The sequence below is a fragment of the Salvelinus namaycush genome, chromosome 26 (assembly GCF_016432855.1).
Source record: "Salvelinus namaycush isolate Seneca chromosome 26, SaNama_1.0, whole genome shotgun sequence".
Taxonomy (NCBI): domain Eukaryota; kingdom Metazoa; phylum Chordata; class Actinopteri; order Salmoniformes; family Salmonidae; genus Salvelinus; species Salvelinus namaycush.
The window spans coordinates 4916242-4941267 of record NC_052332.1 but is presented as its reverse complement, the minus strand read 5'-3'; the positions used below and the strand labels follow the sequence as shown (position 1 = coordinate 4941267).

The 25026-nt window shown below is 42.3% G+C and overlaps 1 protein-coding gene and 2 non-coding genes across 3 annotated transcripts; all 3 read left to right on the top strand.

The window, feature by feature from the left end:
• Window positions 1–3734: 3734 nt before the first annotated feature.
• LOC120021761 (60S ribosomal protein L37-like) lies at window positions 3735–12789 on the top strand. The gene is made up of 4 exons (XM_038965606.1): window positions 3735–3863; window positions 4563–4698; window positions 9973–10057; window positions 12678–12789. Exons 1-4 carry the CDS (start codon window positions 3861–3863, stop codon window positions 12745–12747), a joined length of 294 nt encoding a protein of 97 aa, XP_038821534.1. The 5' UTR covers window positions 3735–3860; the 3' UTR covers window positions 12748–12789.
• Window positions 4411–4489, top strand: LOC120021943. Its single transcript, XR_005472576.1, has one exon. It is a non-coding gene; the product is annotated as a small nucleolar RNA SNORD72 (small nucleolar RNA).
• Window positions 5625–5703, top strand: LOC120021944. The gene has a single exon (XR_005472577.1). It is a non-coding gene; the product is annotated as a small nucleolar RNA SNORD72 (small nucleolar RNA).
• Window positions 12790–25026: the final 12237 nt, after the last annotated feature.

Genomic DNA, 25026 nt, shown 5'->3' with positions numbered 1-25026 from the left:
TCCAGTGATGATCCATGGCAAGAAGCCTCCAGTGATGATCCATGGCACGAAGCCTCCAGTGATGATCCATGGCAAGAAGCCTCCAGTGATGATCCATGGCACGAAGCCTCCAGTGATGATCCATGGCACGAAGCCTCCTGTGTGTCTCTCCACTCCAGTGATGCCCTTCAGTCCGGAGCCGCCAGCGACGATCCCCTGTCCGGAGCCTCCAGAGACGATCCCCAGTCCGGAGCCTCCAGCGACGATCCCCAGTCCGGAGCCTCCGGCGATGATCCCCAGTCCGGAGCCTCCAGCGTCGATCCCCACTCCGGAGCCTCCAGCGACGATCCCCAGTCCGGAGCCTCCAGCGACGATCCATGGCACGAAGCCTCCAGTGATGATCCATGGCACGAAACCTCCAGTGATGATCCATGGCACGAAGCCTCCAGTGATGATCCATGGCACGAAGCCTCCTGTGATGATCCATGGTAAGAAGCCTCCAATGATGATCCATGGCACGAAGCCTCCAGTGATGATCCATGGCATGAAGCCTCCAGCGATGATCCATGGCAAGAAGCCTCCAGTGATGATCCATGGCACGAAGCCTCCAGTGATGATCCATGGCAAGAAGCTTCCAGGGATGATCCATGGCACGAAGCCTCCAGTGATGATCCATGGCAAGAAGCCTCCAGTGATGATCCATGGCACGAAGCCTCCAGTGATGATCTATGGCAAGAAGCCTCCAGTGATGATCCATGGCACGAAGCCTCCTGTGTTTCTCTCCATTCCAATGACGCCCTTCAGTCCGGTGCCTCCAGCGACGATCCCCAGTCCGGAGCCTCCAGAGACGATCCCCGGTCCGGAGCCTCCAGCGTCGATCCCCGGTCCGGAGCCTCCAGCGACGATCCCCGGTCCGGAGCCTCCAGCGACGATCCATGGCACGAAGCCTCCAGTGATGATCCATGGCACGAAGCCTCCAGTTTTGATCCATGGCACGAAGCCTCCAGTGATGATCCATGGCACGAAGCCTCCAGTGATGATCCATGGCAAGAAGCCTCCAGCGATGATCCATGGCACGAAGCCTCCAGCGATGATCCATGGCATGAAGCCTCCAGCGATGATCCATGGCAAGAAGCCTCCAGTGATGATCCATGGCAAGAAGCTTCCAGTGATTATCCATGGCACGAAGCCTCCAGTGATGATCCATGGCAAGAAGCCAGTCATGATCCATGGCACGAAGCCTCCAGTGATGATCTATGGCAAGAAGCCATAGATCGACATAACCTGAAAGGCCGCTCAGCAAGGAAGAAGCCACTGCTCCAAAACCGCCATAAAAAAGCCAGACTACGGTTTGCAACTGCACATGGGGACAAAGATTGTACTTTTTGGAGACATGTCCTCTGGTCTGATGAAACAAAAATAGAACTGTTTGACCATAATGACCATCATTGTGTTTGGAGGAAAAAGGGGGAGGCTTGCAAGCTGAAGAATACCATCCCACGTGAAGCACAGGGGTGGCAGCATCGTGTTGTGGGGGTGCTTTTCTGCAGGAGGGACTGGTGCACTTCACAAAATATATGGCATCATGAGGCAGGAAAATTATGTGGATATATTGGCAAAATGGCTTAAGGACAACAAAGTCAAGGTATTGGAGTGGCCATCACAAAGCCCTGACCTCAATCCCATAGAAATTTTGTGGGCAGAACTGAAAAAGCATGTGTGAGCAAGGAGGCCTACAAACCTGACTCAGTTACACCAGCTCTGTCAGGAGGAATGGGCCAAAATTCACCCAACTTATTGTGGGAAGCTTGTGGAAGTTTGACCCAAATTAAACAATTTAAAGGCAATGCTACCAAATACTAATTGAGTGTATGTAAACTTCTGACTGGGAATGTGATGAAAGAAATAAAAACTGAAAGAAATAATTCTCTCTATCTACTATTATTCTGACATTTCTCATTCTTAAAATAAAGTGGTGATCCTAACTGACCTAAGACAGGGAATTTTTACTAGGATTAAATGTCAGGAGTTGTGAAAAACCGAGTTTAAATGTGGTGTATGTAAACTAGCGACTTCAACTGTAAATATGTGGTGTGTGTGTATAAACAGTGTCACTAAAATACAATGTACAGTAGTAGAAATATTAGAATGAACTGTTGGTGATACAGTATTTAAATACACAGTGTAAAACGGGCCCACTGGGCACATATTGGTTGAATCAACGTTGTTTTCACATAATTTCAATGAAGTTGCGTTGAACCAATGTGGAATAGATGTTGAATTGATGTCTGTACCCAGTGGGGGAAGTGTCCAGGGGTTCAATCAAATCATTTCTGGGTAACAGTTAAGTAACTTACTGTAATAGTTTTCCATTAAAATGGTCAAAAAGCAACAAAAATAGCTTTCTCAAGCAATAATTTTGCTAGGACTGTCTGGGAGTGGTCTGAGTGAGGGACCTAATTGGAGGGACCTAATGGGAGGGATATGTAACCTGAAAACTAGATGTTATTGGCAGAGAGGTTTGGAACTCTCTGTTATTGGTCTATTAAACTATACCGCCTGGTGATGTCACCAGGCAAACCAAAAGTCCACCCATGCAAAGCCTCCTGATTAGAAGGTCCTGTGTAAATTGTATTTTCAACCAGCAACTATCAGGAAATAACACTGATAAAAAAATCACACTTTTACAATGTTTCATTAGCTGTTGTACAATACAAAACAGAAAAACAGAATTTTGACTTCACTGGGCCTTCCAGGATACATGTTTATTCTGTTTATTCTCTGGGGAACATAATGTCAAATAGGGGTGCTTATATGTGTCCTTTTTTACTGCAAGTACAAGTGTGAAATGGAAATGTGTTTTTCGCAAATCCCAACTCACCCTGAGAGTGTGGTCAGTCATTATTGACGGCAACCCTGGAACAATTAGGGGTAAGTGCCTTGCTAGGGTACGTCAGCGGATTTTACACCAAGATGGCTCAGGGATTTGAACCAGTGACCTTTTTGATTACTGGCCCAACGCTCTTAACCACTAGACTACCTGTGGCCCTTCATATGTATACAATGTATAAAAGTTAGAAATATATATTTTTTAAATTGCGAATGAAAAACTTGAATAGACGAAATAAAGTCAACTGATAGTCCACATCACATCCTCATCCTCATCCTCAGTGAGTCCATCTCAATTTGTCTAAAGTGGATTCCTGTCCTTGTCCTCACTCCTTCCTCTTTACAAATCTGGGAATAGCAATATGTCGGCTACCAAGCAGGAACGAGCTTAAACTGCACAGTTATTTAATGAAGTTGGTTTCAGATTAAGGAAAACAGACAGGAGATGAAGCTGCTTTAGATCATTGTCCCTTAGCCACCAGCAGCTGAATGTTAACATCTTGTGGCTAAAAATAATATTACACTCAAAAGCAATGCATTTACACAGGCAGCCCAAATCTGATCTTTTTCCACTAATTGGTCTTTTGACCAATCACATCAGATCTTTTCACATCAGACCTTTTCAGAGCTGATCTGATTGGTCAAAAGACCAGTGAATGACAAAAAGATCAGAATTGTGCTGCCTCTGTAAATGCAGCCAATGTAGCAGATGATAATAGTATGACTGGGCTCCCGAGTGGCGCAGCGGTCTAAGGCACTGCATCTCAGTGCTAGAGGTGTCACTACAGACACCCTGGTTTGAATCCAGGCTGTATCACAACAGGCAGTGATTGGGAGTTGGTAGCGGGCTACTTAGTAGGCTACTCATGGAGTGAAATGCTTGTCCTAATTAAAGGGGATTATTTTACTGTTACACCGGAACAACCTCGGTTCTGATTTACCGCAACACCAAGGCCTTTTCCGGTCTCTTTCCACCCACCCACAGTAAGAAAATGGTGAGTGAAAAAATTTGTCAGAGATGGATCTTACAACATCTATTTATTTATAATTTTATTTTTTAAGAAATCGTAGTGGTTTACGACTTATAATCAATGATAATGGGTTCTCACTGATATTGTTTTTGGTGAAACGTTAGATGGTGTAGAAAAACCGGTAAACAACTTGGCTAACTAACGTTCGTTAACTAACGTTATCTAGCAATGGAGGCATTGGTCTGTTGTGTATGTTTTGGGGTTAGCTAGCTAGTTTGCTCAAGGTAAATAAGCCACTCTACAAACTACAACATCCTCGCTTTTCTTTGTGTAGCTAATTCCCTCCAATTAACTAGGTATGAGTTGTTTTGGTGAAATGTTGCTAGTTGGAAGTGTTAGTCTATTATGCCAATTGTCTAGCTAGCTAACTAGCTAACGTTACCGCTAGCTAGCTAGCGAAGTTACCAGGAAGTTGGATAGAAACGTTAGTAGTGCAGCTTAATTACCTAAACATGCAATCAGATGTACAACAAATAACTCATTCTCTCCTATGAATTATCCATGGGCCGTTGTCTTGTCAATGATGTTTTCAATACAAATGTCTGAACATATGAATTTCAGTGATTATTACTTATTGACTGAGACAAGATCCCAACCTCTCCATGCATTCAAACCGAATGACAACGATCTATTTGGCTAAATTTTGGTCCTTGTGTGTTTCAGACGAAGGGGACATCGTCCTTCGGAAAGCGGCGTAATAAGACTCATGCTCTATGCCGTCGCTGCGGCTCCAAGGCTTACCATCTGCAGAAGTCGTCCTGCGGGAAGTGTGGCTACCCCGAGAAGCGCAAGAGAAGTTGTAAGTGCCCATGCCATTCCTTGAGATCGATAATTCAGTTTATCCATTAATTGAAGCTGCTGTATTGTAGTGATGGGATGTTCGGTACTTTTTACTTGACTCCAGATCTTTTCAACTCGTTCAGGCAAAAGAACAAATCTTTCAACTCATTTCGTTCATTTGATTCAGTAATGCCCAGAGCATGCAGGACCCCTAACTGAGAACGATGAACTAAAAACTCATAAGAATCATGATTCTACACACCTCTCGTTCTCCATAGGGGCTTATTGTAGCTGTCATTTGTGACTGAGACTTATAAAACTGTGCTTTGAGGCTACTAATACAAATACGATTATTTATTGATAGCTTTGAAATAGCTTTGAAACAAGGTCTAGTTGCGTCCGCAACCGGACTAGATTGTGAACAGCTCTTGGCGGAAGGCCGTCGGCTTGACAGGGAGATTAGCACAATATCGTTGCGAACTGCAGCAAACCCCCCCCCCTCCCCAACGATTCATTCTCATGTTCGAGTGTTGAGCAGAGGCATGTCCTGGTTTTTACAAAGCTGTGTCATCTAGCACTCAATAATCAATCAATAGCATTCATTCTTTCACCATGCAATCAATTATCAGTTCTAAACATGCGTTTTTCTTTATGCATGATCTATTTTTCCATGAGCACACGATACAGTTTGTCTCCTGAGCCGGAGAGGCGAGTATTAGTCGTGTCAGTAAAGTCGTTCAAAGATAATTAATGGTTTACGAACGGCACATCGCTACTATATTATCACCAAGATGTCACAGACCTGTGGGTATTCTGTCTCAATATTGAACACTGAGGTTTGTCGCTGCCTTGTCTTTCACTTTGTTTGCTTTACTGCTTGCCTTGGTGACTTGTTTTTGATTGTTTGACAGTGCAGCATGAGTCAGTTCGTGTTTATCACCCAGTGTCTTGTCAATGATGTTTTCAATACAAATGTCTGAACATATGAATTTCAGTGATTCTTACTTTGTGACTGAGACAAGACCCCCAACTCTCCATGCATGCACATTGGATGACAAATTAGGCAAAGATTTTTTTTTGTCCCCACATCTGTTGTCCCAGGGTTTGTATCACAGTGGCTTGTGCTATCTGGGTGATTCGAACATAACAAAATCAATGGAGGCTGCATGCCGTGACAAAAATACTCCTGAATGCATCATTTTGGGAATTTGATTCTCCCGACTGTCTGGCTATTATTTCGATGAATTGTTAATTTTCAAAGATCTTGTTTATATATATATATACTGCTCAAAAAAATAAAGGGAACACTAAAATAACACATCCTAGATCTGAATGAATGAACTATTCTTATTAAATACTTTTCTTTACATAGTTGAATGTGCTGACAACAAAATCACACAAATTATCAATGGAAATCAAATTTATCAACCCATGGAGGTCTGGATTTGGAGTCACACTCAAAATAAAGTGGAAAACCACACTACAGGCTGATCCAACTTTGATGTAATGTCCTTAAAACAAGTCAAAATGAGGCTCAGTAGTGTGTGTGGCCTCCACGTGCCTGTATGACCTCCCTACAACGCCTGGGCATGCTCCTGATGAGGAGGCGAATGGTCTCCTGAGGGATCTCCTCCCAGACCTGGACTAAAGCATCCGCCAACTCCTGGACAGTCTGTGGTGCAACGTGGCGTTGGTGGATGGAGCGAGACATGATGTCCCCGATGTGCTCAATTGGATTCAGGTCTGGGGAACGGGCGGGCCAGTCCATAGCATCAATGCCTTCCTCTTGCAGGAACTGCTGACACACTCCAGCCACATGATGTCTAGCATTGTCTTGCATTAGGAGGAACCCCGTGTGGCTCAGTTGGTAGAGCATGGCGCTTGCAACGCCAGGGTTGTGGGTTCGATTCCCACGGGGGGCCAGTACAAAAAAAGTATGAATGTATGTACTTGTAAGTCGCTCTGGATAAGAGCGTCTGCTAAATGACTTAAAATGTAAATGAACCCAGGGCCAACCGCACCAGCATATGGTCTCACAAGGGGTCTGAGGATCTCATCTCGGTAACTAATGGCAGTCAGGCTACCTCTGGCGAGCCCATGGAGGGCTGTGCGGCCCCCCAAAGAAATGCCACCCCACACCATGACTGACCCACCGCCAAACCAGTCATGCTGGAGGATGTTGCAGGCAGCAGAACGTTCTCCACGGCGTCTCCAGACTTTCACGTCTGTCACATGTGCTCAGTGTGAACCTGCTTTCATCTGTGAAGAGCACAGGGCGCCAGTGGCGAATTTGCCACTCTTGGTGTTCTCTGGCAAATGCCAAACGTCCTGCACGGTGTTGGGCTGTAAGCACAACCCCCACCTGTGGACGTCGGGCCCTCATACCACCCTCATGGAGTCTGTTTCTGACCGTTTGAGCAGACACATGCACATTTGTGGCCTGCTGGAGGTCATTTTGCAGGGCTCTGGCAGTGCTCCTTCTTGCACAAAGGCGGAGGTAGTGGTCCTGTTGCTGGGTTGTTGCCCTCCTACGGCCTCCTCCATGTCTCCTGATGTACTGGCCTGTCTCCTGGTAGCGCCTCCATGCTCTGGACACTACGCTGACAGACACAGCAAACCTTCTTGCCACAGCTCGCATTGATGTGCCATCCTGGATGAGCTGCACTACCTGAGCCACGTGTGTGGGTTGTAGACTCCGTCTCATGCTACCACTAGAGTGAAGGCACCGCCAGCATTCAAAAGTGACCAAAACATCAGCCAGGAAGCATAGGAACTGAGAAGTGGTCTGTGGTCACCACCTGCAGTCTTGCTAATTGCCTATAATTTCCACCTGTTGTCTATTCCATTTACACAACAGCATGTGAAATTTATTGTCAATCAGTGTTGCTTCCTAAGTGGACAGTTTGATTTCACAGAAGTGTGATTGACTTGGAGTTACATTGTGTTGTTTAAGTGTTCCCTTTTATTTTTTTGAGCAGTGTATATAAATGTATGTTAGTGCACACAAGACATCTGTCTGATTCACACCTGTCTGAGTGGACTATTCCGTTGCGGAGGCGGCACACCAGTAGTACATTAACTGTTAATTACCATAATTTCTAATCTACAATGTTTTAGTTATGGTAACTTCTGTTAATGCATTCAATATATTATTAGTTTTACCATTGTCATTGTAGGAGTGGATATGTTGTTTGCAGAGCGCACAACCTAGTCTACACTTGTGAGGGAAACGTTTTGGTTGATTTCATTCCATTTACGAGTTGTCAATTTGTTCATTGTCTTTTGTTTTGGAGCACTCCTGTCAATCTTGAGTAAGGACACGCACCTGATTACGCATAGAACTAGGCCTAGGCTATCTGACCTGCGCGCAAATGTAGGCTTATAAATGTTGCCATTTGGTAGGGCTGACCCCAATTGGTCGATTGTTTGGTCATTAGGCTGTTGGTCGGCCAATATTTTTTTTAGTCAAGCGGGTGTGTGTTTTATTTATTTGCGCCCATCTCAGTGAACTAATCCATTGCGGAAGCCTAGACGAAAAGCCAATATATGCTTGTTCTGAAAATGTGGTCAGAGGCTGGAGGGTGTGATGCAAAAGCAAAGCCTCCATGGGCAAGCAGAGGCCAAATTGAGCTCTTGTACCACATAGCCATGCTCCTCCCAAATGTTCCCCTTTCTCATTGTCTGAGTGGACACATTATTTGAAGAGTGCACAACCTATGCTGCAATGCAACAAGTTTTGGTTTATTTCATTCCATTTACGAGTTTTGTCAATTTAGCCATTGTCTTTTGTTTGGAGCCTGTTAAGGACAAGCACTCATAGAAGTAGGCTTATAGGCTACCTGGCCTGCGTGCAAATGCAGGCATATAACTGTGCACATTTGGGGGATCTGTAGGTAATTCTGATTGGCTTAACGCAACACCACTAATGGCCCGGAGAGCTTCTCAAAGTAATGTTTTCTTCACCGCAAACAAAGAAATTGAGAATGACAATAGTTCCTCAATATATTTAAAAAATCTTTCCAGCTTACCACTCTGTGTGAAATCGAAAAATGGCATGTTCTGATCGTGTGGAAACGTCATACTTCTTATCAATGCTGGACTTGGACAGAAATAGGTTCCGGTACTCATTTTGGGTGCTGGTACTGTTTATATTTAGGTGCAAGAGCTCCACAATACTTTTGAGCTAATATTCAATACGAGGAACAGGAGCTCAAGCAGTAGAACATTTGAGGTGCTGGTACTCAGCTCCTGCCCTAGTCAGCACTGCTTCTTATCCCTTGTGTAAATAGCCTGAAACTCTGAGGGCCCAGAATATTTTATACAGTGTTGAAAGTTCGCTAGTGCAAGCTTTGGGCTGGACCCAACTTAATAGTTAAACTCAGCAAAAAAAAGAAACGTCCTCACTGTCAACTGTTTATTTTCAGAAAACTTAACATGTGTAAATATTTGTATGAACATAAGATTCAACAACTGAGACATAAACTGAGCAAGTTCCACAGACATGTGGAAATCAAAAGTAACAGTCAGTTTGTAGTGTGGCCACTTGTGGAGGTCTCCAATTTTTTTTATGAGGTCTTGGCCGACTTCTTTCGATTTTCTCATGATGTCAAGCAAAGATGCACTGAGTTTGAAGGTAGGCCTTGAAATACATCCACAGGTACACCTCCAATTGACTCAGATGATGTCAATTAGCCAATCAGAAGTTTCTAAAGCCATGACATCATTTTCTGGAATTGTCCAAGCTGTATAAAGGCACAGTCAACTTAGTGTATATAAACTTCTGACCCACTGGAATTGTGATACAGTAAATTGTAAGTGAAATAATCTGTCCGTATACAAATGTTGGAAAGATTAATGCACAAAGTAGATGTCCTAACCGACTTGCCAAAACTATAGTTTGTTAACAAGAAATTTGTGGAGTGGTTGAAAACCTAGTTTTAATGACTCCAACCTAAGTGTATGTAAACTTCCGACTTCAACTGTACATATGCAGTCCAAAAAAAGAAAAGTTACTCGTGGCAGGCTAGGAGAATTAGGTCAAGATTGGGAAAAGGGTTAGGGTTTACTAAAATGCTATAATTGTCCCTTACGAGACTAACACGTATAGCTAAAACCAGGCCTGCCCTGAAGTCTTGGCTTCCACTAATTCAATGGTGCTCTATTGTCAAGGATCTGCAAATTTAGTTAAGGATATTTTTGGAATGTTCGCTGATGATAGCCATTGATCCTGCTTTGTGATATTTCTTTCTGCAGTTTCCCTTTGTGTGTATTGACCTGTCGTCTCTTTCTGTAGACAACTGGAGCGCTAAGGCCAAGAGGAGGAGCACCACTGGGACCGGCCGCCTGAGACATCTGAGGGTCGTCTACCGCAGATTCAGGTGAGCACAGTGTAAAGCCAAGGTATACAGTCCTGCTGATATTTGCCATTGAAAAGCCAGGGTTATCTGGTAGGGCACATGGCAAAATGTTTTTTGCCAAGTTCAGGTGGGACGCTCTCCCCTTTTCAAAGCGTTTTCTCCTGTTTCTTGCCCACTGAAGGTGGCGACCATGGTGCACTCCAGCCAATCAGTAACATTAGTGCAGGGGAAAATGTAAACCTGCAGGATTGTGGGTCTCATGGGCCTGAGTTGATCAAATGTGAAGGACATGCAGGTCATTCTAAAATGAGAGTAAATTTGTGGTGGTTGATGCTCTGCTGTAGTGTTGTCCCGGTCCCGTGTCCCGTGTGGCTCAGTTGGTAGAGCATGGCGCTTGCAACGCCAGGGTTGTGGGTTCAATTCCCACGGGGGGACCAGGATGAATATGTATGAACTTTCCAATTTGTAAGTCGCTCTGGATAAGAGCGTCTGCTAAATGACTTAAATGTAAATGTTGTCACGGTACCCAAATTTTTTACTTCGATACCAGGTTTAGTATCACGATACTCGATACCATGGCAGAAAGAGTTAGCTAGTCACAAAACAACCACTGGGCTTCACATTTTTTTTGCGCAATATGTTATCTGGTAGAACAAATAAAATAACAAATAGAGCCTCTTCTGTTCTATATTCAATTTCTATCAAAAAAATAAAACACCCTATTAAATAACAGAAGAATAACTTACATTTTCCTTATGCAAAACCATATCTGGGACTCGGCATACAAAATCATTTTACTGTTATGTCAACTGAATCTGAAGCTTCTTTATTGCAATAGTCTTCACACCATAGAAATACAATGGATTTAACACAGCGTACTACGATTCCCAGAGATCATTTCAACTCCCAGGGTACAATGCTCCACCCAGGGTTGGTGGCTGGCAGTCTAAATATATTGCTGTCATAGTTATGAGTGCAACTCAAATGACTTTTTGGTTATAATTCTATTATAACGCTCACATGAATGTCATGCTGAATATAAAGTGCCTTCGGAAAGTATTCAGACCCCTTGACTTTTTCCACATTTTGTTACATTACAGCCTTTTAAATTGGGTTAAATAAATAAAAAATCCTCAGCAATCTACATACAATACCCAATAATGACTAACTGAAAACAGGTTTACATTTTTTTGCAAATGTATTTTTATTTTTAAATACCTTATTTACAAAGGTATTCAGACCTTTTGCTATGATACTCTAAATTGAGCTCGTGCATCCTGTTTCTATTGATAATCCTTGATGTTTCTACAACTTGATTGGAGTCCACCTGTGGTAAATGTAATTAATTACACATGATTTGGAAAGGCACAAACCTGTCTATATAAGGTCCCACAGTTGACTGTGCATGTCAGAGCTAAAACCAAGCCATGAGGTCGAAGGAATTGTCCGTGGAGCTCGAGGAACAGATCTGGGTAAGGGTACCAAAAAATGTCTGCAGCGTTGAGGGTCCCCAAGATCACTAGCCTCCTACATTCTTAAATGGAAGAAGTTTGGAGCAATCGGGGGAGAAGGGCCTTGGTCAGGGAGGTGAGGTGACCAAGAGCCTGATGGTCACTCTGACAGAGCTCTGGAGTTCCTCTGTGGAGATGGGAGAACCTTCCAGAAGGACAACCATCTCTGCAGCACTCCACCAATCAAGCCTTTGTTAGAGTGGCCAGACGGAAGCCACTCCTCAGTAAAAGGCATGTGACAGCCCACTTGGAGTTTGCCAAAAGGCACCTAAAGGACTCTGACTATTATACTATTTCTGTTTTTTGTCATATGTGCTATTTTTGTCATTATGGGGTATTGAGTGGAGGAAAAACTATTTAATATGAGCAAAGTATTCCCAAGTTTTGTCAACAAACTGATGGCGTGGAGGTATGTTTTTGTTAGAAGCCATGCATTTTATCTCTCGCTTGCTTCTTAATAAGTAGCTTGCACTTTGTCAGCTGCATGTGCAAGTAGCCTGGCTAGCTTACTACTGCCCCCTTGAGAACATTCAGACAAATTACCAGACAGACTTGATCCTCTCAATCCTTATGACGTGCGACACATCTGAAAGTAGTACCGAAAGTAACAACTTCTAGCACCGAATCGTTTTTCATGTTCTCGTATCGAAAAAGTACGGAAGTTTCAGTAGACCGTGCAACACTCCTCTGCTATATGTGAATCACTCTTTGCTCCTGTCTGGTTGTGTAGCCCAATAAGCCACTATCAGCCTGTGCTCCGTTAAAGCTGTTGCTTGGAAATAATGCTTGAGGAAATTAGTTTGATAACAAATAAATGTCTTAGTAAAAACATATTAATCACTGAACTGAGGCGAGCTTCACTCCGCCATCAGTTGTGACCTAGGTCCCATAGCAGAATAAATTGTTTTATATGTCTGCTTATTGCCATCTATTACTTAGTTTGTTCAGCGGTTGTGTACATGCATCCAACAGACTTCCACAAGGCTGGGTACAAATAACACCACAACCTGGTAAAGACTCTTAGTGACTGAATGAAAAGTTGCATAATAGCGTAGGTGAGCAATGAGGTTACTATTTGAGTCTTCTATGTGATGTGCAGATGTCTTATTTTCTTTTCCCATCCTTTTCAGGAATGGATTCCGGGAAGGGACCACCCCCAAGCCCAGGCGTGCTGCAGTGGCTGCCTCCAGCTCGTCCTAGACACACTTTGGGTTCACGTCAATAAATGTGCTGTTGGTTAAAGTTGTCTTCTCCGTTTCTTCAGTGTTACATTAACCATCCATGAACTCTTTAACAATTCCCAATTGAATCTTGTTATTTATTCTACCTGGATTTTAAATGAAGAGACAAATTAAGTGTTTCTGTCAGGTTAAGTTAGTGCAAGCATTCAGTACCACTGTTTTTGATCAGCTCTTGACATTGCCCAAAACAGCCATAGAAATGGTATGGATGAGACATAATCCCACCCCACAGAATTCTCAAAAGGTTATGTAAAGATGTTTCGGTGGTGCAGTGTACAATCAAGATTGAGATGGCAATAATAGAACAAATATGTATTACTGAATCAAGTGCTCCGTCCGTGGTGTTAGGTTCTGAATAGAGTAAAACTCAAACCAAGTTTATTCACCCACTGGGTCATGCAGCTGCAAAGACAACATACAAGCCCATATATATACCTTCCGACAAGGCATAGTTATCTTCTTGTATGTCTAAGATAGACATTGTTCTCTGTTAGTCCGTAACACTAGGTTCCTCTTACTGGTATTGTCATGGCCCTACCTAAATCTAGGACCCTCAAAGGTGTGGAACTGTGAGGGCTATAATCGGATGGACTTCGGGGTGGGTCTCTGTGGCCCCCCTCCCAGCAATGTCTTCTCTTCATCTGTTGACCTTATCTCAAGTTGCATTCCACATCCCTCATGGTCCTGATTCCTCAGCAACTGGTCTTTCTTATCATGAACTGATACTAGACTTGCCCTTTGCCTCCCTCAGGAACATACATATTCAACAATAACATATTTTAACAGATATCAACTTTGTTGTGCATTATACATTTACTCTGACACATTAACAGGTCCGCGACCGACTTTGGGTCTCGACCCATACTTTAAGAAAAGCTGGACTAGAGGAAAGAAAGCACTCCAAATCTTGACTTGAAAATACCCTTTCCTCTTGTCTGACACAATTCTAAAATCATGAACCTTCAAGGATGGTCTGTGTTATTACCCCTCTGGGAAATTCCCAGGTGTCCCCCTTGGTAATATGGGGGCCAATTTTTTTGTAAAAATAATAATATGGGGACTTAACATCACCCCTAAGTCTGTTGAGAGGGCCCCTAGATCAGTCGTTCTTAAACATGTATGGTAGACAGATGAGGGATATAGTATAGAAAATTAGTGCAAGGCCAGGGATCAAACCGCTGCCTTCAGAGGCATGTGAAGTCTGGGGGCGGCAGCACTAGACCAGCCACTGGCTAGGCATGGATCATGTTGGAAAGAAAAACTAACTTTCTCCCACCACACATTCTTACTCTCAGACGTGAGATTTCGAAGAAATGGGAAATTCCTCTATAACAAAAGCAAAACTGTCAGGACAGGCTCCCTGGGAATCCCCATAGTTTTGGGCAGTACATGAAACCGTGCACCATCCCTACGGTGAAGCATGGTGGTGGCAGTATCATGCTGTGGGGATGTTTTTCAGGCACAGGGACTGGGAGACTAGTCAGGATTGAGGAGAAGATGAACAGAGCAAAGTACAGAGAGATCCTTAATAAAAACCTGCTCCAGAGCGCTCAGGACCTCAAATTGGGGTGGTGGAGGTTCACCTTCACCAACAGGACAACGACCCTAAGCACACAGCCAGACAAAGCAAGAGTGGCTTCGGGACAAGTCTCTGAATGTCCTTGATTGGCCCAGACAGAGCCTGAACCCGATCAAGCATCTCTGAAGAGACCTGAAAATAGCTGTGCAGCGACGCACCCCATCCAACCTGACAGAGCTTGAGGATCTACAGAGAAGAGTGGGAGAAACAACCCAAATACAGGTGTCCGAAGTTTGTAGCGTCATACACAATTAGACTCAAGGCTGTAATCGCTGCCAAAGGTGATTCAACAAAGTACTGAGTAAAGGGTCTGAATACTTATGTAAATGTGATATTTCTGTTTTTTATTGTCATTATGGGCTCTCGCTTGCTTCTTAAGTAGCTTGTACTTTGTCAGCTGCATGTACAAGTAGCCTGGCTAGCTTACTACTGCCCCCTTGAGAACATTCAGACAAATTTCTAGACAGACTTGATCCTCTCAATCCTTATGACGTGAGACACATTTGAAAGAAGTACCGAAAGTAACAAATTCTAGTACCGAACCGTTTTTCATGTTCTCGTATCGAAAAAGTACAGAAGTTTCAGTAGATCGTGCAACACTACTCTGCTATATGTGAATCCCTCTCTGCTCCTGCGTCTGGTTGTGTAGCCCAATAAGCCACTATCAGCCTGTGCTCCGTTAAAGATGTTGCTTGCATCCAACAGACTTCCACAGGGCTGGCTACAAATAACACCACAACCTGGTAAAGACTCTTAGTGACTGAATGAAAAGTTGCATAATAGCGTAGGTGAGCAATAAGGTTACTATTTGAGTCTTCTATGTGATGTACAGATGTCTTGTTTTCTTTTCTCATCCTTTTCAGGAATGGATTCCGGGAAGGGACCACCCCCAAGTCCAAGCGTGCTGCAGTGGCTGCCTCCAGCTCGTCCTAGACACACTTTGGGTTCACGTCAATAAATGTGCTGTTGGTTAAAGTTGTCTTCTCCGTTTCTTCAGTGTTACATTAACCATCCATGAACTCTTTAACAATCTTAGCTGCATATTTGATAAGTGTTGTTGGATTCGGAGGTAAACTTTGAACATTGTTAAAAGCAGAAGAATAGTACATACAGTTGAAGTCGGAAGTTTACATACACCTTAGCCAAATACATTTAAACTCAGTTTTTCACAATTCCTGACATTTAATCCTAGTAAAAATTCCCTGTCTTAGGTCAGTTAGGATCACCACTTTATTTTAAGAATGTCAAATGTCATTATAATAGTAGAGATAATGATTTATTTCAGCTTTTATTTCTTTCATCACATTCCCAGTGGGTCAGAAGTTTACATACACTCAATTTGTATTTAGCAGCATTGCCTTTAAATTGTTTAACTTGGGTCAAACATTTCGGGTAGCCTTCCACAAGCTTCCCACAATAAGTAGGGTGAATTTTGGCCCATTCCTCCTGACAGAGCTGGTGTAACTGAGTCAGGTTTGTAGGCCTCCTTGCTCGCACACGGTTTTTCAGTTCTGCCCACAAATTTTCTATTGGATTGAGGTCAGGACTTTGTTGTCCTTATGCCATTTTGCCACAACTTTGGAAGTATGCTTGGGGTCATTGTCCATTTGGAAGACCCATTTGCGACCAAGCTTTAACTTCCTGATTGACGTCTTGAGATGTTGCTTCAATATATCCACATAATTTTCCTTCCTGACGATGCCATCTATTTTGTGAAGTGCACCAGTCCCTCCAAAGCAAAGCACCCCCACAACATGATGCTGCCACTCCCGTGCTTCACGGTTGGGATGGTGTTCTTTGGCTTGCAAGCCTCCCTCTTTTTCCTCCAAACATAACAATGGTCAGTAACAGTTCTATTTTTGTTTCATCAGACCAGATGACATTTCTCCAAAATGTACAATCTTTGTCCCCATGTCCCCGCAAACTGTAGTCTGGCTTTTTTATGGCGGTTTTGGAGCAGTGGCTTCTTCCTTGCTGAGTGGCCTTTCAGGTTATGTCGATATATGACTCGTTTTACTGTGGCTATAGATACTTTTGTACCTGTTTCCTCCAGCATCTTCATGTAACGGATGTGAAATGGCTAGCTAGTTAGCGGGTACGCGCTAGTAGCGTTTCAATCAGTTACGTCACTTGCTCTGAAACCTAGAAGTAGTGTTGCCCCTTGCTCTGCAAGGGCCGCGGCTTTTGTGGAGCGATGGGTAACGATGCTTCGTGGGTGACTGTTGTTGATGTGTGCAGAGGGTCCCTGGTTCGCGCCCATGTCGGGGCGAGGGGACGCCATAAAGTTAAACTGTTACATTCACAAGGTCCTTTGCTGTTGTTCTTGGATTGATTTGCACTTTTCGAACCAAAGTACATTCATCTCTAGGAGACAGAACGCGTCTCCTTCCTGAGCGGTATGACGGCTGCGCGGTCCCATGGTGTTTATACTTCCGTACTATTGTTTGCGTACTATTGTCTTCTGCCTGCCTCCTGTTTCGGTCAATAACCATCTGTGACTCTACCTGTCTGCATCTGGGTCTTATCCTGAGTTCTCTTGACCCCTAACATTCCGTATACATGTAAAGTAATCAATAAGTTCTAGTATGGTAACATAAGTATATTTCAAGCTAGAATCCAACAGTGGTTTTCAAACCTCTCCTCTTGGACCCACAGATGTTTCACAATTTTATTGTAGCCCCAGGGCTTGATGACAAGTTGAATCACTTGTGCTAGAGCGGGGTAGTTCAAATATATGGGATGGCTGGGAGTCCCTGAGAAGAGGTTTGAAAACCCTTGCTCTATGTAACCATGTTTTGCAGCATTGGGTTGAACATTTTTAGATTTGTTGTTGGCATAAACTGCTTCATCCCCTCTTTCTGACTGCTTCAATCAATGGAAATTAACTGGACAGCCACAGAGCTGACATTATTTTTTAAAAAGGAAATGTTGCTCTTTGCTGGGGATTTCCCTGCAGGGTGTGGAAGAAAACTGATTGTGTAGAGGTCATTAGTTGAGCTTAAAATGGAAAGTGAAACCACTAGCCACTCATATAAAGACATCTGACCTGCTCTCAGCAGTAGCACACACTTCAAACAAACATGAGGACAGCAACTTTCATCCTGCTTTGTGTCACAGTCTTCGGAGCTGGACTTGCTCATTCCCCTGGTAAGTAGCCTTCTTCAATTGTAAGAGGGCTTTTATACATCTCCCATTTTATATGTTCATTTAATAAATTCTTACCATTATGTTATTTAATATGTATCATAGGCACATTTTTCAGTGTCGATGTGAATAACTTGATAAGTCAATAGCAGATTCAGATGTTGAAAGCTAGTAATAACAATTACCTTTAGTTTTTGTTGTAATAGCACTATATCTTATCTGCTGTTCCTTCAAATCAATAGGTGGAAGATCTGAGAAATGTCTATGCAGGGGAAAACTACTGCAGTCTGTGAGGATAAAGCGCATCCAGAAGTTAGAGGTGTACCCAAATTCTGTCTTCTGTGCAAAGACAGAAATGATGTGAGTATTACAAATAATTCTATTTACACTCAGATAGTATGGAAGTGAGACTAAAAATATATATATTTTTTCTTTGTAGTGCCACAATGAAGAATGGTAAGAAAAAATGTCTGAACCCAGAGGCCAAGCTAGGAAAAAGATTCCTGATGAGAAAAAGGTTAAACAATTTCCCCATCAAACCTTTCCTCAATGTAACTTCCAATAGACCATTTTTTCCCTAAAGTAAAAGTTCCTTACTTGCATTTCAGACTGGAAGAGCAACAGAAGCGAAAAAGGAGGACTGGGAAGGAAAAAAAAAAATAATTATAATCCCTGAGTTGGTACAGAATTAGAAAATAGATGAAAGCCTCACACCTACAAGTGTGTATTGGTCGAACTGGAGACGGTCACTGCAGCCTGTCTGGGAGTGGAGGTGGTTCCTTCCCGGAATACGTTCTGGACACTCATAGTACACAATGTGTCCATGTGTTCCATTCCCATGTAAACAGGAGAACGGCCAAGATGTTGTCACAGAGACTTACCTCAATGGTTCTCACGATTGTTTATGGACATTTGTTTTAAATGTGCTTATGGCAGTGAATGTTTGTGTGGGTTATATCACTACTTTATTTATGTGTCTATGTTTAGCCTCACTTCAGAAAATAATGAAGCACGCTCTTGCTCTGGGGCAATAAATCTGTTACAAATCACCCATATCATAACAGCTGTTGTGTACTTGCATTAATCCTATAGATAGAAAGTTGTATAGTTCTATACTGAACAGCAATATAAATGCAACGTAAAGTTTTGGTCCCATGTTTCATGAGCTGAAATAAAAGATTCCCAAATACACAAAAAACGTATTTCTCTCAAATTTTGTGCAAACATTTTTCATCCCTGTTAGTGAGCATTTCTCCTTTTCCATGACAATCCATCCACCTGACAGGTGTGACATATCAAGAAGCTGATTAAACAGCAGGAAATAGGAAATAACTAAGCACAAACTGTGTGTGGTGGTGATGGAAAACTTAACTCCTAACTTGGGGGAGATGATTTTGTTAACGAGGGAAATCTGTGATTAAACAGCACAATCATTACACAGGTGCACCTTGTGCTGGGAACAATAAAAGGCCACTCTAAAATGAGCAGTTTTGTCACATAACACAATGCCACAGATGTCTCAATTTCGAGGGAGCGTGCAATTGGCATGCTGACTGCAGGAATGGCCACTAGAGCTGTTGCCAGAATATTTATTGTTAATTTCTCTACCATAAGCCGCCTCAAATCATTTTAGAGAATTTGAAAGTACGTCCAACCGGCCTCACAACTGCAGACCACGTGTAACCATGCCAGCCCAGGACCTCCACATCCGGCTTTTTCACCTGCGGGATGGTCTGAGACGAGCCACCCTTACAGCTGATAAAACTGTGGGTTTGCACAACCTAAGAATTTCTGCACCAAACTACCGACTTCAGTGGGCAAATGCTCACCTTCGATGGCCACTTCGTGGATGAATCCCAGTTTCAACTACCAGGCATTGTGTGTCGTTGTGTGGGCTAGCGTTTTGCTGATGGTGGTGGTGGGATTATGGTATGGGCAGGCATAAACTACAGAAAATGAATGCACAGAGATACTGTGACGAGATCCTGAGGCTCATTGTGGTACCATTCATCTGCCGCCATCACCTCATGTTTCAGCATGATAATGCACGGCCCCATGTTGCAAAGATCTGTACACAATTCTTGGAAGCTGAAAATGTATGTTCCAGTTCTTCAATGGCCTGCATACTCACCAGACATGTCACCCATTGAGCATGTTTTGGATGCTCTGGATTTACGTTTACGACTGCATTTTCCAGTTCCCGCCAATATCGAGCAACTTCGCACAGCCATTGAAGATGAGTGGGACAACATTCCACGGGCCACAATCAACAGCCTGATTCAATCAAGTGACTCATTTTTTGATCTACTGATACATAATAATTATGAAGACAACCATCTCATTAATCTACTTGTTTAAAGTGCTGTTGAAGTTGGATTTGTCATCAAACCTGTACATGTTACAGGCACCACCACAATAACGCACAGAGGATTTTCTTAAAGTATAACACTGTTTTCCAAAGTTGGATTGTTATTAGTACAACAGTTATCAGTACTCTGAATGCAACTGTTTTAGGCATAGTGCAGTCTGGATCATAAACAGGAAATAACTAAGCACAAACTGTGTGTGGTGGTGATGGAAAACTTGACTCCTAACTTGGGAGAGTTTATTTTGTCAACAAGGGAAATCTGTGACCTTGTGGGACAGACAGTCCTCAGTCACATCCTCAGGTCAGAATATATCACACTTCCTCATTGGACTAGAGGAAAGAAAGCACTCCAAATCTTGACTTAAAGAAAATACCTTTTCCTCTTGTCTGACACAATTCTAAAATCATGAACCTTCAAGGATGGTCTCAGTGTTATTACCCCCCTGGGAAATTCCCAGGTGTCCCCCTTGGTAATATCATGGAGGAAAAATATATATATATATAAAAATATGTGGACTGAACATCACCCCCAAGTCTGCTGAGAGGGCCCCTAGATCAGTTGTTCCTAAACATGTATGGTAGACAGATGAGAGGGATTTAGCCCGGAAATGAGTGCAAGACCAGGGATCGAACCGCTGCTTTCAGAGGCATATGAAGTCCGGGGGCAGCAGCACTAGACCAACCACTGGCTAGGCATGGATCATGTTGGACAGAAAAACAGTAGTAACTTTCTCACGCCACACATTCTTACTCTCAGACGTGAGATTTCTAAGAAAGGGGAAATTCCTCTATAACAAAAGCAAAACCGGCCTGGCAGGCTCCCTGGGAATCCCCATCGTTTTTGGCTGTACATTCATAGATTAGGGCTTAATTTATTTATTTAAATTGACTAATTTACTTCTATGATCTGTCACTCTGTTAAATCTTTGAAATTGTTGCATGTTGCATTTATATTCCGTGTTAATCACTAGTAATGCAACTAGTAATGTTAGTAAATGTTGTTATTTGTCATGTATTGTAAGCTGGTTGATGTTTGCCATTGAATTAGTATTTATCGAGCTCTTTTTCTAAAAGTGCACTAGGCCTACTAAAACAATGTTGTCAAAATACTATAACACTTTTATATTTGAAAATTATCACTTTCTAGATGTTTTTTTTTCTTCTTGAAATGAATGCACATATAATGTGTTTGTACATGTCATTTTGTGGCCATAGATAATGAATGCACATATAATGTGTTTGTCCATGTCATTTTGTGGACAATAGATATGGCCATTCTATTATAAGAATATCTGATAATTGAATGGAGTAATGGTATGACTCTACTCCCAGTAGTAATGTTAAAGGACATTTCCGCCACTTTGTAACCAGTTATTATGCTGTTAGTATTCACTGTCTTCAGAAAGTATTCAAGCCTGAATTTAAAATGGATTAAATATAGATTGTTTTGTCACTGGCCTACACACAATACCCCATAATGTCAAATTGGAATTATGTTTTTCAACATGTTTACAAATTAATACAAAATTAAAGCTGGAATGTCTTGAGTAAATAAGTATACAACCCCATTGTTAGGGCAAGCCTAAATGCTGAACAAGTCACATAATAAAATGCATGGACACACTCTGTGTGCAATAACAGTGTTTAACATGATTTTATAATGACTACATCCTCTCTGTACCCCACACATAGAATAATCTGAAAGGTCCCTCAGTTGAGCAGTGAATTTCAAACACAGATTCAACCACAAAGGCCAGGGAGGTTTTCCAGTGCCTCGCAAAGAAGAACAAAAACAAAGCAGACATTGAATATCCCTTTGAGCATGGTGAAGTTATTAATTACACTTTGGATGGTGTATCAATACACCCAGTCACTACAAAAGATACAGGCATCCTTCTTAACTCAGTTGCCGGAGAGGAAGGAAATCAATCAGGGATTTCACCATGAGGCAAATGGTGACTTTAAAAGAGTTACAGGGTTTAAATGAATACCAAAAAGCTTTTTGTTTTCATTAATCTTTACAATATAGCCAATTTTGACATGGCAACTCGCCTATCTAGCGGAAATCGCCTAGTGCTGCCTCCAGGACACGACTCATCCCAATAAATGTCAGCCTGATAAGTAAACAGAATATGGTGTAATTGCAGACCGCAATCCGGGCAGTTTCTTGATGTGGGAGTTCCTTGATATCAGGAACCACCCATTGGTGCCTGCCATTGGTTAGTCCATTGATACCTGCAGTTCCCGCACTGACCCACGGTGTTTATATCGAGCCGACTTCCGGATTTATGATCCCGAAAAAGTGCTCATTTTAAAGGAATGCTTTATGTATGACAGAAAAATATATATATATTTTGCGTGACTGTCTATTTACCAGAATTAGCATTTTGTACTGCTATAAAACAGCACTAATAAACGTAACATTTACTCTTGTCCAACACCTCAAAAATCGTATTACGTAGCCTACAACAAACATATTACACTGTAAAAAAATAGTCAATTACACAGTTAACGTACATACAGTTTATTGAATGACCATTCAACTTTGAAAACATTACAACAGTCTAACACTGGCAAAACAAAACAAAAAGGACTGTGGTAGATCGTGTGAATTTCTGGCAAAGTGAGAGGCTATAACTCTGGTGCCTTCAACCATCTTCAGCTAGAAACCTCACAATGTTAAAACATAATCTCTACTGTATATAAATATATAGAAGAATTATAAGCACTAGTTATGACTAGTTAAGGCTGAGATTCGTTCTGACATGGGGGGCAGGAAAATGTCTTCACCTCCCTAGCATGGTACTGTCACGTTTGTCATAAAGATTGGACCAAGGTGCAGCGTGGTATGCGTACATTCTTCTTTAATAAATAAAGAACACTGAACAAACTAACAAAACAACAAGACGAACGAAACGTGAAGCTATATGAAATAGTGCAGACAGGCAACTAAACATAGAATAAGAACCCACAAACACCAAAGGGGAAATGGCTACCTAAATATGATCCCCAATCAGAGACAATGATAAACAGCTGCCTCTGATTGGGACCATATCAGGCCACCATAAACATACAAATACCTACAAAACCCTAGACATACAAAAAACCCAGACAATACAAAACCCCTAGACAATACAAAAACCCCAGACAATACAAAACCCCTAGACAATACAAAAACTAGCGTAATCCACCCGTGTCACACCCTGACCTAACCAAAATATTAAAAAAACAGATATCTCATGTCAGGGCGTAACAGGTACATTATTAGCTCTCTGTACACAGACCTCTCCAGTATCATCAGAAACAAACAAACACATTATAATAATCATAATAATACATTTTATTTTAAGTGCTTTATATAAGAGATTCCACTGATTCCACTGTGGTTCCGGTGATCCTTCGATTCCAAGTTGCTGTCAAACACCAACCCCTGCACAGCCTACCCGCACTGTATCTGCAAACTGTTGGCTAGAGTGCACATGCCAAGACCAGAGTAGGCACATTTGCTATTTAACACAACAGTCTTTTTGACAAAACTATCGGTAGAGTTGAAAATGTGATGGCAACACATTGAACTTTAGATTTATATTTGATACATGAAAACTTAAGCAAAAAATAAAATGTGTGCACTACGTCATCACGCAATGATTTTTATCGGCAACAAGTGAGTTCGGTGGAAACACCAATGTTGGGAAAATTTGCATATTTTAGAATATTCGCATGATAATCTCTCGCCAACTGTATAGAAACCTAGCTACTGATTCTTAGTTTATGTTCCACCTCTGAAGAATAACGAAGGGTGTGGGAATTTCAAAGTGGAGTTGATAAACGTCAATAAAAATTTGCCAGCTAGCATGCTATCCCTAGCTAGCTAGCTACATAGAGTACCTTGCAAAAGTATTCACCCCCTTGGCGTTTTTCCTATTTTGTTGCATTACAAACTGTAATTGAAATTGATTTTTATTTGGATTTCATGTAATGGACATACACAAAAATAGTCAAAATTGGTGAAGTGAAATGAAAAAAATAACTTGTTTCAAAAAAAACGTATACATTTGTTTTACGGAAAAGTGGTGCGTGCATATGTATTCACCCCCTTTGCTATGAAGCCCTAAATAAGATCTGGTGCAACCAATTACCTTCAGAAGTCACATAGTTAGTTAAATAAAGTCACATGATCACATGATCACATGATCTGCCACATGACCTCAGTACATATACACCTGTTCTAAAGGGCCCCAGAGTCTGCAACACCACTAAGCAAGGGGCACCACCAAGCAAGCGGCACCATGAAGACCAAGGAGCTCTCCAAACAGGTCAGGTACAAAGTTGTGGAGAAGTACAGATCAGGGTTGGGTTATAAAAAATATCAGAAACTTTGAACATCCCAGAGCACCATTAAATCCATTACTAAAAAATGGAAAGAATATGGCACCACAACAAACCTGCTAAGAGAGGGCCGCCCACCAAAACTCACGGACCAGGCAAGGAGGGTATTAATCAGAGGCAACAAAAAAAAGAGACCAAAGATAACCCTGAAGGAGCTGCAAAGCTCCACAGCAGAGATGGGACTATCTGTCCATAGGACCACTTTAAGCCGTACAATCCACAGAGCTGGGCTTTACGGAAGAGTGTCCAGAAAAAAATAAGCAAACATGTTTGGTGTTCACCAAAAGGCATGTGGGAGACTCCCCAAACATATAGAAGAAGGTACTCTGGTCAGATGAGACTAAAATTTAGCTTTTTGGCCATCAAGGAAAACGCCATGTCTGGCGCAAACACAACACCTCTCATCACCCTGAGAACACCATCCCCACAGTGAAGCATGGTGGTGGCAGCATCATGCTGTGGGGATGTTTTTCCCATCGGCAGCGACTGGGAAACTGGTCAGATTTGAAAAAATGATGGATGGTGCTAAATACAGGGAAATTCTTGAGGGAAACCTGTTTCAGTCTTCCAGAGATTTAAACTGGGATGGAGGTTCACCTTCAAGCTGGACAATAAGCCTCCAGCATACTGCTGATGCAACACTGAAGTGGTTTAAGGGGAAATATTTAAATGTCTTGGAATGGCCTAGTCAAAGCCCAGACCTCAATCCAAATGATAATCTGTAGTACGACTTAAAGATTGCTGTACACCAGCGGAAC

Coding starts and splice junctions, on each gene's coding strand:
- LOC120021761 (XM_038965606.1), top strand. Junction 4,699..9,972: donor CGAGAAGCGCAAGAGAAGTT/GTAAGTGCCCAT, acceptor CTCTTTCTGTAG/ACAACTGGAGCGCTAAGGCC. Junction 10,058..12,677: donor GTCGTCTACCGCAGATTCAG/GTGAGCACAGTG, acceptor CATCCTTTTCAG/GAATGGATTCCGGGAAGGGA.